Raw genomic sequence first — 14,454 nt, forward strand, 5'->3', positions numbered from 1 at the left:
GTAATCATATTTAAGAAATTATAGTGAAGCCTTATATAGTGAAGACATTACATGTATAAAACCATACTGAAAATATCTTGATAAAAGCAAGGGGGATGTGTGGAAAAGTGAAATAAAAAAATCCAACAAAAGCCTTTACTGTTTTCAGAGATAATCACAGACAGTTTGGATTTTTCAAACGTTCACTTTCTCAGTAATAGCTGTGAAAGTTTACTCTAATTAAAGGCATAATTTTCTCATATTAATCAAGAGCAAAGGCTTTTGAGAATGAGCGAGCTTGATTTCCTGGAAGTGGGGTGCATACTGAATAGCTTTAATCCACTGGGGTTTTTTTTCTCAATATGTATTTTTTATTTTACTTGATAAACAGCTGGACCTGGCTAGGGCTAACAAAGATTAAATTAAAAGATAAAACAAAACTACAGAGTTGAGAATTGAAGAATGCCCACAAAGTTAGTTTTAGGGAAATGTTAAGTCTTAGAACAATGACCACTGTGCTGTGGAATCATAGTGAGTATATAAAAACAGACTAGAAAGATTTAGGTGTATTTATGAGAAAAAGGAAGTCAGGTCACACAGTTCACGAAATATTTTGGTGTCAGGTCTTAGCAGAAATCTCTGTCTTTAATATTAACACAATTAATTGTTCACACATGACTGCATTTGTACTTGTTCAAAGAAAGAGTGCAGTTGTGTAAAAACTAGCTGTGAGCAATGAACAAATCCAGTCAATCATCTGACATTATGAAATCCCATATATATTTGCCAGTGTCTCTGTGTAAGAATGGTTAGTCAACTTGGACTTGCACTTCTGCTGCTAGCAAGAGGACAAGGAAACCTTTCACTGAAAATAAATGTCCTGCAAAGTCATCTGTGACTCAGCCAAAACGAAACCTGCGAATATTGCTTCCATGTCAGAAAAATCTTTCTCCAGAACTGAAATTTTGGCTTGTGTGTGATGATTCCTTCAGCTGGTTCAGGAAAACAGCAAAGCACACGTTCTAAAGCATTCTGTATTTTCATCAGTTTGACATCTCAATTACTGTCCTTGAACAGTCAGAAGGTTTCTACATACAGCTGGTTTTAGTGGGGGCTGGGCTTTAATTTTTTAACTTTCTATCAAATTGAATTATTTGATTTTACCCACTCTGCTTGGTCCCATCATTAAACTGTTTGTCATACAGTGAGGGGCTATTTTTTTTTTGCAGTAGGATTGACACTGATAACGGTGGCTATGGAACTGGCTCTTAGGATTTTGTGTACATAAAGCAGGGCAGTGGCTGGCTTTCTCAGTGGCACAGGCTGCTGAGGAGGAGCCCAAGGCACAAGTAAAAACCCTTCCACTTCTGGCTCTCCTGGGAGCTGGGGCTAAACGTGAGTCCTGGGCCCAACTGGGCAACCAGCTGCCTAAAGAGCTGTTCCCTGGCCTCGTTCATGCCTTCTTTCTCCAAGGCATAACCATAAATTCCCGACCTCACCGAGGGATGAAGCAAATTAGTTAATGATTTCTCAGGCGCTTAGACAAGTGCCAGGCCCGTTCAGCAGCGAGCAAGATGCCGGCGCCGGTCAGCCCGAGAGAGAAGGTTACCGGCCAGGTCCGAAGCCGGGCAGCGTTACATCTCTGCTCAGGCCAAGGGGCGAAGGTATAAGGCGGACAGTGCCCAGGCCCGCTCTAGCTGCCTCCTGAGAAGAGGCATGGTGGCACCCCTTCCTCATAGTAGCATCGACACCCCTCTCAGGCCCGGCCCGACGCTACGAGCTGGCTGGGTGACACCGAAGCCTCGGGTCCCCAAGTCGCGCACCTGCCAGGGCCCACCTTGCTCTGCCTCCAGGGAGCGGAGCGCAGTACTGCCCTCCGCCCCAGCGCCGTGCAGGGAGCCAAGAGGGCACGGCTCGGCCCCCTCCCGCCCCGTGCTTCCTCTCCATCGCATCACGGAGCCGGCGGCCGCCCACCCCCGCCGCCTCCCGCGCACGTGTGCCGGGTAAGGCGTTCGGTGCTGCTCGCCACCCGGGCGGCGCTTCCCCCCGCCTCCCCCATCCTCCGCAGCAGGAGCGGAGTGCAGCCTCCGCCTGACACGCCCGGCAGCGCCGGGGCCGCTCGCCGACGTGCCTCCCGCGCCGGGCGGCCGCGCAGCCAGGACGTCGCCGCCGCCGATGGCCGCGCCACTGCCCGGTGTGCCGCGCGGCGCAGGACGGACGGCGCAGACCGCGGGCGGCAGCCTCCGCGGCGCGGCGGGTTCCCCCTGCCCGCTGCCCCTGCCCACGGCGGGGGACCCACCGCCCTCGCCCCCCGACAGGTAAGGCCAGAGCCCGGGCGAGCGCCGCCTGCCCTGCCCGCTCCCTCAAGGACCCGCCTGCTGCCGTCTAGGGGCTGGCCGGCTTCCTGCGGGCGGGAGCGCAGGGCCTGAGGGTGCGAGTGCCCTACGGCTTGGTCGCGGCGGTTTGGGGAGGGGGCGAGGCACAGGAGGGAGCGGCCTGGCCCAGGACAGGCCCACGCCTCCGTGTATCGCAAAAGTTGTTTCCCGGCCCTGGAGACACTTCCCTCAGCTGCGGATGCATTTTCCCCCCCGTGGATTTTTGTTTTGCTTTGTTTTGTGTTTTTTTTTTCCCTCCTGAGGTTTCCTAGTTAGAGGTGAACAGAGACGACGTTGCCGAGCCTGCCTTGTAAAAGTGAACCAAGCCACTACTTTGTCATTGTAGTGTCTTGCTTATAATGCTCGTGAGTGAAACTGCTTCCCTGTTAGGGATGCCACTGTAATAGCTGTCAGTGACATGCACTCTGTTTGCTACCCCTCAGGCTGTTCTTAACGGCATTGGTCTCTATTCTAGGTAAATGAAACTGTGAGCTAGGTTTTTCATGAAGCGTCTGAATTTCGGTAGACTGAAGTTGACAAAATCTTAAAATACTGCATACAGGATTTTTCACTCCTTAATGTTAAATATCACTTTAAATTAATGTTTGGTGAGGATTTCCAGAAAGCAAAGCGTCTTCATTCTGCATCGCTGGTTTTCCCCACGACCAATTAGTATCTGAAATCTGCAATGATAATAATGAAGGTAATGAAGCTAAATAATAAGCTTGGAGTCATCAACTTGCACATGTAGAAAAATGAGTTTATGTGTTGGCAGACTCAAATAGTTGAAGTGCTTTGTGTGGTACTCTGAATGAAATCAAGTAGACAAAATGCTGTTCAGTATTTTATGTGAGAAAATGACGCACTGTAATGTACACAGCAGTCTAAACAACCACATTATTAATGTGATACTTAAAATCAGTGCATAACTGAGCTCTTCAGCAAGTACAGTAGTGATTATCTTCACTGCTCTTGCAAATGCTGCTTAGTGATACTTCTGACCCAATCAGATTTAACTAGCCAGCAACTACTAAGACATTCATTTTAGATGAAGCTATGGAGATTCTAATGCAAAAGTAATTGAAAACAGAAATTAGTGTATTGCTTTATACTATTTTGTCTTGTCAGTTACTTTGATTCCTGATTCTGGTGAAGAAAGTTTCCATTTGTTTAAAATGCAGTTGTGATGTCCTCAGGAAATGCTACTGAGAAGTTACATGCATCCACTGTTGTAATATGTGTACACAGGGAATGCCATGAACACAGGGACAACAAAATATTTACTAATGTCCTTAGGAGCCAATATAAATATATCTGTGCTCTTGCTCTGCAAACTTACACATATTCAAACAATTTTATATTCAGAGCTGAGTACTTGGATTCCTTTCAAGCAGTGTTAAGTTCTTGTACGTTAAATTCAGCCTACTGATTAAAATAAATAGCTGTACAAAACCAGCTAATTGCTGCAACCAGGAAGTATCATGGTGTTAGTGTCTTGTAACTTCATGCATTGTATTTGGATATTGCAATTTTAACAATTGTTACAGTTACCACTTGATATTATGTATTTTGTTGAAATAGGAGAAAAAAGAAAGATGACAATATTTTGGAGATCACATCAATTCCAAATCCTTTTCCTGAGCTGTGTTGCTCTCCATTTACATCAGTTTTGACAGCCAGTCTGTTGCCCAAGGCAACTTCAAGAAAAAAGCAGGTAAGATGTATGAATTATTATTTAATAAATTCTAAATTGGTTTCATGAAAGTTTGAGGGAAAGCTCAGTTACTTACAAAGTTATTTTTTCTAATAAAGGTGTTCTATATTTCTGTAATTTGGTGAAATTTTCTCTGTAGGTCATTGTAGAAAATGAGGTTTTGGAATCTGAGTTAAGATATGATTGTTCTTTCACAGTCTGCTTGTGACTGTGCAAATTTTTTTGGGTAAAGCTGAACCAGGAACAAGCAGGCAATACTTTATGTTCTTAAATGAGAAGTTCATTTGTTTCTTCCCTTCCTCCCCACCTCCAGTTACTGTAATCGATGCTATAGCACAGAGGGTTTTAACAGTCACTGAGCAGCTTCTTTTGTCTGAAAGTCTAATTTTGAATAAAACCAACACTGATGAAGGAGAAAATTCTGTGTACATGGCTATATTTTATGTGCATGTGTGTTTATCTGTGTATGGCTGATGCTACTTTATTTCCAATAATACCTGAAATTGTAAGCTAAAGAAAGTTCTGAGTGGGCTGACAGACCTGGAAGTGCTCTGTCTTAGTGTTGTTCACACACACAGTGTATTTGTTATCCTGAACAGGGGTAAAAGTTCAAGAGGAAGAGTTTCCAATTAATGGAGATTACTGGTGTTGAAGATCGGGGTCACTCTTTGAAAGCTTACTTATTTCTGTTTTCTTTTCTTGAGACAGGAAAGAGTTCTTACAAGGAATACCTGTGGGATTAAGGGTACTATCTTATTCACATTCTCTTTTTATGATGGTCTGCAAGATCCCTGTCTTAACAGTTTTAGAGGTGATATTCAAGGTGTAAGAAATTATATCCTTGCTGCTTATTCAGTTTTAGATTTGCATGAAGAAATTGTCTGAAAGTTGAAGTTTCTTGTAGTCATATTAACTTTTCTGAAGCTGATCAGCCATAGCTGTTACTCCACACCTGCAAGCAAACTTCACTAGCAAAGTCTTGGCCTGCACTTTAAGGAGGAACCTTCTCCCTCCTTCTCCAGTCACATGCAGTGCAGTCTGGAAAACTGCACTGATTGTTTGTTATCATATTTTGCATGTTCTCTAAAATTAGTTATGTCTTTCTGGACTACTTTTATTGCCTTTGTTTCTTTCTTTCAACAGCAATACTAATCTGAAGTGTTTCTGGTTAGTGTGTAAATGTTGCTAATACAGTGGGGTAGAATTGTGCTAGTTTCTTGGTTGGGCAAGGTGAAAGAACTGACTGTCTGCAGAGGCAGGAAAAACAGCCAGTTGGTAACATTACATTTCTGAATGTAATGATGAAAAACATTAAAACACTTAGTTTAAATTACCTATGTTGCTGTCTTAAACTGCACTTGTGTTAATCATTGTGCTTGCAATTGGAAAGTAGATTTCCTAAGCATGATTTAACACACAGAGGTCAACTATCAGCTCTTATGACCTATCGTTTAAAATCACTGACTGACATGATCAGTTAAGCCAGCTAACTGTTAGCTTCAGGCTTTCAGGAGCTAAACCTCATAGCTTTGCTGGCTTCACTTGTTTCTTCATGTAGGCTCTTGTCATGCCTTCTGTGACAATTTCTCCTTCCTTCCATTTCTCCTGGTTTTCCATTTAGGAATGTATGGCTTTCTCTGGTAACAGCAGGATCAAAAGCGAGTGGTATACTGAAGGAAGTGACTAAAATAATGATGATAGTCTATTCAGAGCTTCATCCATTTTCCAGTTCTTAGAAAAAATGAGAGGAGTCTTCCTGTTATTTTCTGGAGGCATTATAATAAACTCATGTTTTCTGTCAAAAAGCCTTTCACCTAGGTGTCTGTTTATGGATGCACCAAAAAAATGGTACTAGGCTAAGCAGACCTTTTCTCAGACTCAGCATAATGTTCTTACATTCTTTATCTAAAGTTACTAAAGGTTAAGGCCAAATGGCAACCGTTGAGTTAAACTTTTATCTTTGACATTCAGATTGAAATCTACTATGTTTATAAAATTACTTAGATTTAAAAAGGAGAGAGAGAAAATGCTAAGCAGGTATGTAAGAAGAAGTGAACTGGCTGTGACTTTGACTTCCCACAGTTGGCTGTGGAGGCTGTGCTTGGAAATGTCATGTTTCCACCCTGTATTCTTATTTTGCCAACATTGTAACAGCTCTGTCTGCAAATATACAATCCACATACAAAAATTTTATTGAATATAGCCCCCAAGTTCATGACTGTTACTGTTACAGTTCAATAGTTTCCTAACTCTAAGAGAAATCAGCTACACTTAAGCACTTTTTTTTTTTTTTTTGGGTATAGTGTTGACAGATGCCAGAATTTTTTCCATTGCCTCTCTGATGATCTGCATATGTTTTCAGTGATTCTTCTTTTAGATTGCTTTCTTTCTCATTTGGTTTCTTCTGTGTTTTTAATTTCAGGAATACTAAAGAAAAATTTCAGAATTCCTGCTTATGTCTAGTAGGTAACTATTCTTAAAATGGGTGTCTCTAAAACAAAAAGAAAAAAAAAAGGGGAAAAACCCAAAAGGTAAAATATAGGGAAAAAAAGAAAAAAATAAAGTTATACTTTTTCTGGCTTGTTTTTCTCTCCAGAAAAAAAAAAAATTGGATTTCCAAGGAGAAGAAGATCATTTTCACAAATCTCAACTCTTTTATCATAGCACCTGTGAAATCTTTCCTCTTCTGAATAGACTATTAACATTATTTTGAATTCCTGTTTTTCAAAGCTGAACTTCTTACTATCTTCTGATGATCTTTTATCAATAGCCTTTCAAACCATTGCACATGCTATTTAAACAGCACATTTGTTTGTGGGAAGTAAAATTATAAAAGGAGATTGGTGAAAGCCACTTAGCAGAATGATGAGTTGCCTCTGTGCTTGGGAAGTAGGACATCTGTGTGTCTGAACATTATTTGGACTGCCTTATCGACAGAGCTGTCCATCTTCTTTCCCCCCCTGCAGTTTGGAATAATTTTGTTTTGTATCCTCACAGACTCACATATTGACAGTAATTAGAACAAACTTTATTTAAGAGGCAGCCTTGACTTCTCTGGTTTTAAATTAAAGAATGAAACGAATCATAGAATGGTTTGGTTTGGAGGGGACCTTAAAGATCAGCTCTTTCCAGCTCCTGTGACATGGGCAGGGATACCTCTCACTAGATCGGGTTTCTCAAGGCCCCATCCAACCTGGCTTTGAACACTTCCAGGGTTGGAGCCTCCACATCCTCTCTGGGTAATCTGTTTCAGTGCCTCACTACCCTTGTGGTAAAGAATTTATTCTTAATGCCTAGCCTAAATTTAGTTTCTTCCATTACCCCTTGGTCAGTATGTCCTGTCAGTACATGCTTTTGTAAGACATCCTTCTCCAGCTATCCTGTAGCCCCCCTTCAAATATTGGAAGGTCTCCCAAGAATCTTTTCTCCAGGCTGAACAACCCCAACTCTCTCAGACTGTGTTCATAGGACAGATGCTCCAGTCCTCTGATAATCTTCATGGCTCTCCTCTGGACCTGCTCTAACAGCTCTGTGTCATTCTTGTGTTGGGGACTCCAGACCTGGGCACAGTACTCTGGGTGTGGTCTCACAAGAGCAGAGCAGAGGAGGAAAATTGCCTCCTTCAACCTTCACGCTTTTTTTGATGCAGCCCAGGATACAGTTGACTTTCTGATCTGCAATTGCACATTGCCAGCTCATGTCAAGCTTCTCATCAAGCAGCACCTTCAAGTCCTTCTCTACAGGGCTGTTCTCAATTCACTCATTACCTAGCCTGTTTGTGCTTGGGACTGGCACAACCCAGGTGCAGAACCTTGCACTTGTCTTTGTTGAACTTCTTGAGGTTGTCATTGGCCCACTTCTCAAGCCTGTTCAGGTCCCCCTGGATGACATTCCTTCCCTCCAGCATGTTGATTGCACCACACACAGCTTGGTATTATTGACAGTCTTGCTGAGGGTATGCTCAATCCCACTGTCCATGTCACCAACAAAGACACTAAACAGCACCAGTCCTGGTACTGACCATCCCTCTTTGAGTATGATCATCAAGAAAATTCCTTATCCATTGACTGGTCCACTCATCAAATCTATGTCTTTCCAGTTTAGAGACCAGGATGTCATAGGGGACAGTGTCAAACACTTTGCACAAGTCCAGGTAGATGACATCAGTTGCTCTTCCCTTCTCCACTAATGTCGTTTCCCTGTTGCAGAAGGCCAACAGATTTATCAGGCATGATTTGCCCTTGGTGAAACCATCTGGGCTGCCACCAATTACCTCATTTTTCATGTGCCTTGGAAAAGTTTCAAGGAAGACCTGCTCCATGATCTTGCTGGGCACAGAGGAGAAGGGAGGGGAAATGATGGGGGTCAAATTAAGAAGCAAAATTCTAGGCAGCACAGTGACAAATTTTATTATTCTAGAGAGTGAAGTAGGAGCTTGGAGAATAGAAGGAACATGCTTGCACTGAGCTGCTGAGAACATGCAGACTTGTGCCTCAGATAACCTGTTCTCAGTGCAGCATTTCATAAGGTGTCTCTGTGGAGCTGATGCTACAGTATCACACCTGTGTTTGGGAAGGTGGAACTTTGAGATGTTTCCCAAGTGAGAGTGAAATTATGTATTTAACATCTTCATCCTCAAGTGAATAATATGGAGATGAAATCAACAGCTGTGCGTGTGGATGGCAAGGCGACTTTCTGAATTGCATAATCCGCTCTGTAAGAAATCATCATTTGGCATCTTTGGAAGAAGTGTAGGAGGGAGTTGGGTGCATTTGGCATGCATAATGTTATAGTTATATATATTCAAATTAACTGAATTTTATGCTTCAGGATGGAAGATATTTATTTGCAAAGGCCGAAAAACCCAGCTTTTCCCTCATGTCCAACACAGCATGGTTGACTAGGTGCGTGGTGAGAAATATTGCATTCCTCTGAGGAATTGATCTTTTGCTGTTATTAGGTACAATTTGTGAACTCATGCAGAAAATCTAATTGTGTCTTAGAGTATGAGAAGTGACAAGGAACTGAAAATATAAAACACTTTGTACTTTTGTTTCTAATTATGATCAAAATGGGTATTAGTATGGAAAACTGTTAACTGTAAGAAAACATGTTCTGTTCTTTAGTGTACTTTTGGTTCTCTTGGTCAGATGAACTAAAAATAGGTTACTATGGTTTTATGAAAGCTTAGTTTTTAAGTCTTTTTGAAAACAAAACCAAATTATTTGCACTGGAGTGACAGTCCTTGCCTTGCTCAAGGATAAGCCAAAAAGTGTTTCATCACAAAAGTAGTTCAAGGTAATTAGTGCCTTGTTTCTTTAAATTAAATTAGAAGTGCAAAAATAAAACTGAAGTAAGTCTCAAGGTGAAGAACATTCAAATCTCTGGAATTTTATCTTGCCTCTTTTGTCTTTCTCCATATTCTAAACAAGTAGATATTTTTATCATTTAGAAGCCAAATATACTCCCACAATGTTCTTTCCAGGAAATCAATTGTATAAAGAGACCTCAAATACACATTTGATTGTAGTAGAACATCACTTCTCTTTTTGCATTAACAAAGATTTTCTGTAAAACTCTGTGACAAAGAAGGACTGAGAGGAACTTAATGACAAAGAACAGATATTTCTTTAAATGTGTGCTATTCTAAGTTTATTAATAATATTAAGCATTAGTTATAATTGGACTATCGTTTTACAGCAGTAGTTTAGCATCTACTAGAATGCCCACTTGAAACCTCATTCTTAAAAATTTTGCATATAGTTCTATTAGCAGACATAAATGGCTAAGTATCTGGTACTTAGACTTTTTCATGACAATTTTTTTTGGCCAAAGTACCTATTTTCTCTTTACTTTTAAACAATGCAAAAATGAAAGAATTTTTTATGGAAATGTATTAATTAATGCAATTTCCAAACAATTTCCAAGGGTTAAAATACCATTTCCAACCAAAATGTGACATTAGTTGTACTTTGTAATTCCAGTCTTTTTCTTGAAAAATTTCTTTCCAGGTTTCCATACCCTCCTTTATCAGATCTCAATCTTTTTTTTTCCTTCCAGCTCCTAAGCATATATCTGGGTTTCCTGTATCTTCCCCTTAAATTACACAAAAAAGACTTTGATTTTGAAAGGCAGAAGGGAAGAGAAAATGTCTTTCCAATCAGCTTACAAATTAACAGAACCAAATTAAAGAGATCAAGGTTTTAATGTGAAATCTCCAGTATAAGACTTGATTCAGCTGGACTTTTGTGGTGCCTCATCTAGTGGTCTTCTGCTCTAGTTACTGTGCTGTGTTCTTCATTTAAATGGCTGTATCCTTCTACCAAGTAGATTAAAATTATTTAAAGCCTTACTAAAATTTGGTGTTTTAATGTATGTACCTTTGTACTTTGACTAGACACTTCAACAGTATGGCAGAAAGTCACAGGTCTATAGAGGGAAAAATTAGGAGGCAGAATTGAACTATCTCTCATTTTAGCAATACAGAATATCTCCTGGTTTATATTGAGGTGGCCCAGCACCAGCTCTCTGATACATTAACCTGGGGAGCCTTCAGAATAATCATCTGTGTCTTTTCTTTTTGTATTTTCTTTTATCTTCTTTACATTGATTAATTTGTAAATACGTCTTTCTTACAGAGAAAAGAAATTGCTTTCTTCCAAACTTCACATCACTTTCAGTGTTACTGCATATCAACTTGGTACTTTGTTACTGTCCAAAAACAACCCAAGCAAAGACTCTAAACAGTCTAGCCTCACAAAAATAGCATGGCTTTCCTTTTTTTTTTCTTTCCTTTATTTTCTTTCCTTTCTAATGAGCAAGAAAACAAGGTCACTCGAACTTTTCTGGTTACTAAGATATTGCTTCTGCAAGCTTGTTGTTTAATTTGCTTACAGCAGGAAAATATTAAGCTTAGATTTTTACTATTTGTAGCTATATAAAATTAAAAGACAGTATTGTTAAAGATTGTGGTAAACATTTTGTCAAATTAGGATTATTTCAATCACCATTTTGAGTGTTTTGGGCTTCATCAGGCTGGAAGTCAAAACTGAAGTTTCTTATCTTTTCTGTTAGGACTGTTTTCTCAATACAAGAAACTGCCTCTTCTGTGCCACGCGAGAAGTTACATTTGGAACAGGAAACCTCTGATACACTGCAGTAGTTCTAATTCTTTCTATAGAAAACCTTTTCTGTAAATTTTGAAACCTTGATTCTCCAAAAAGCAATTGTTTGATGCTGATCTCTTGTATTCTGAGTTGACTACCTGGTGTTTTTGGTGCTGTGAGACCTTTATAGTACTATGCAATTATGAGATGGCTAGAGCAGACAACGACAAAAACAGTCTCCGCTTCTTCGAATATATAAGAGATTTGTTGGTTAAAGCCAGCTGAAACTGTAGGAACTATGGGGAACTTCTGCTCTGATGTTGCTGAGTCACTTTTGAAAATGTGATTTTATTGAGTTTGACTTTAAAAGATTAAACTCTGATGAATGGAACTTGAATCCTCATAATTTTCAGAAGGGAATAAGGTGTGATAGATACGTACACTATTCTGGTTCATAATTATTCCAAGGGATGGGTGCATTTGTTTAGACTGGAGAACTGAGGAGTTTAGGTCGTTTTGTAGCAGCTCCATACCTGCCATAGACAGATTCATGATTAAATTAATATTTCATTGACAGATTTTCTTTTCAAGGTGGCTTCAGTGGAAGCATTGTCAATAATTGATACTGTGGTAAGTGGGAGATGCAAGATGTCAGTATTATTAACAACAGAATGCTATTGACATTTTCCGTTTACTGACCACTGCCTGAACTGTCTTTAGGTTGAAAAAGATAAGCATTCCCAACTGACTTCCAGGATCACATTGTCTAGATTAATGAGAATAGTATTCAGTAACATTCATAATTTCTATCAATTATTCTAAATTATAATTCGTATTGAAGAAATTATGTGGGTTGGTGTTTAAAGGCGTTATTAAGCTAGAAGACCCAAATTCTGTTGCTTCTTGAAGCAGTTATCCTCCCAAAGCACTGAAAGCTTTTCTGTTCCCTTACAATCTTGAAATCTTAAATGACAGTGCTTTTAAGCATGTACATTTCCAGTTCCAAGTTCATGTTTGTACATGTGTGAGAGCTCCACAGATAATTTTCTTGGTTTGTTGCAGTTTTCATTTTCAACCAGATAAAAGGGAGACCAAGCTTTATGCATTTTTGTATTTATTTTGATTTTTTTTTTCTCCATTTCATTTTTTTCTTTGAATTTCTGGTTTCGTAAAATCTCTGTGCTCTTCTTCTGCTCTGCTTTTGTCATCTCATTGTCCAGTTTTGTAAATACCTGCTTTGCTTTGTGTTCTACTATTTTTATAACATAAACCATTTCATAGTCAATGTAGTAGTGAAGGAGATGAGAGCAGTCAACAAGGAGTAGCTAAATTACCTGAAATGCTATGGGCTTGGTAAAGCTGGCAACTTAGATGTTTCTCACTGAACGTTTACGACTTTGACCTCTTTTGAATTAAAAGCTGTGTAACAGATGGTGAAAATACCAACTGGTTTACCATATATCTTACAGTACTTTAACATAAAATGATCAGAAATTTTGATTTTTTCATAGTAAAACTTCATTATCCTAGTGTTGGGGCATTAACATTGAATGGAGTTCAGGCTCAGACTGATGTTCTATGAGTTATAATTTATTCAAATAAGAACTTGAGAACTATAGAGACAAACAGGGGAATATCCACATCCTTCTGTGCATAAATTCTGCTTCAGTAAGACTAATTTAGATTTTGCATGAGCAAAGTGTACCTCTGCATAAACATCAACATTAAACCTGGTTAGCTTTCACCAGGTTGAATTAACTTGATCATACATATAAAATAGTCTTAAATATTTGTGATCGGTAAAACAATTTTATGTGTTGTACATACGTATCTTCTTGTAAGTTATTTGCAATAGATAGCTGAGGACTTACTTGTTCTTTCACATGATGATTCCAGAGCCACTAGTACAGTATTGTTGTTTGGGCTTTTTTCCCCAATTTTTGCTTTGTGATCTTTTTTCCCTCTTTGCAGTTGTAATGTTTATGCTGTTCTAATGCACTGAAGAGATCTGGCTAGATTTGTAACAGAAATAGGTCCAACTGGACTACTAGGACATAAAAAAAGGACTTCTCATGTTTTAAGTTGCCTCCTTAAATCTCTTCTGTGCTTGACTTGCCTTTGATTTCAGGATGAAGTTTCCCTTGTGTATGAAAAAATACAGAAACTGACAATAAACATTGAGATTACCCCCCTCATTGTTCTCTCCACCCTATTTCATACAGTGTGATAGCAGACAACTGATATCTGTGTCTTGACATCTGCAGATTACTTAGATTAGTATCTTTAGGATAAGAGCAGTCTTCTGTTTGGTACTTGCATAGCAGGAACCATGATGGCCAGGCAGTGGAAGGACATCGGAATCCTGTTAACAGTTGGTGTTGATCTTGTGTGTGTATGCGCATGGAGGCAAGAATGGATACAGCTTCCAGCTGGGGATTACAGGGCTCAGGGATTCCAAACTTTTGTAGCAGATGAATATTATTATTATTAACAAGATGGAACGTATCTCTAGTAAGTGGTAAAATCCTGCAGTGATTAGTGGGAGGTGACAGCTGGCCACTGGCTGCATTTTACATGTTTGACTTCAACATGTTTAATACTTATGAGGGAATTAATGCCTCTATGATTACTGTTTATTTGGGAATGAAGATAAAGGGAAGCCTCTGAGACAGCATACTTAAGTGTGTCTCTCACGTCAGAATCCTGATGGGAGTTACCTGAAATGGGAAGATTAAAAAACCGTGCTAATCAGGCCAAAGAAATTTTTCAAGAAGGGCAGTTGTGGGAGGAGGAATTAAGAGGGGGAAGAAATTAGACCTCTCTACTCTAGTAACAGCATGAACTTTCTTCTGTTTCAGTCACAGAGCATTCATTTGCAGCAAGTCAGCTCACATTTCAGTGCACCACATAGCCCACTAGTGTACATGGTATTTATTACTTAAGGCTCTAGAGAGGAATGTATATTGGTTGTCTTAGAGGTGTGTCTGTGTTTCTATTTAGGGTACTGATGGATTGTTCCTGCCTGTTTCTGGTATGTATGCATATGCTGCATACTGGTATGTCTATCTTTTTGCTTCCTAACTTCATATTATATCCACAGCAAAAAAAGGTCCATTACCTTGGATCAGAATTGGATTTTTCAATCTTTGCGTTCACAGGCTATAGATAGCCTTTTTTGTATTTGTTATGTTACGATAACTTCTACTACCACTAAAATTAAGACTTGAAGTTTATGAACAGCTGTGAGTACTTGATAATGGCACAGAAATGGTATCAACTG

General features: G+C 39.7%; 1 protein-coding gene across 1 annotated transcript in view; it reads left to right on the plus strand.

Annotated features, from left to right (window-relative positions):
- Positions 1-2,154: 2,154 nt before the first annotated feature.
- The window catches only part of GRB14 (growth factor receptor bound protein 14), a 55,766-nt gene continuing 43,466 nt past the window's right edge, over positions 2,155-14,454 (plus strand). Inside the window, exons 1-2 of the mRNA XM_054381229.1 lie at positions 2,155-2,297; positions 3,936-4,068. Coding sequence (XP_054237204.1) covers positions 2,155-2,297; positions 3,936-4,068 — 276 coding nt within the window. The remainder of the gene's footprint in view (positions 2,298-3,935; positions 4,069-14,454) is intronic.

This window comes from Indicator indicator, chromosome 5 (assembly GCF_027791375.1).
Source record: "Indicator indicator isolate 239-I01 chromosome 5, UM_Iind_1.1, whole genome shotgun sequence".
NCBI lineage: Eukaryota > Metazoa > Chordata > Aves > Piciformes > Indicatoridae > Indicator > Indicator indicator.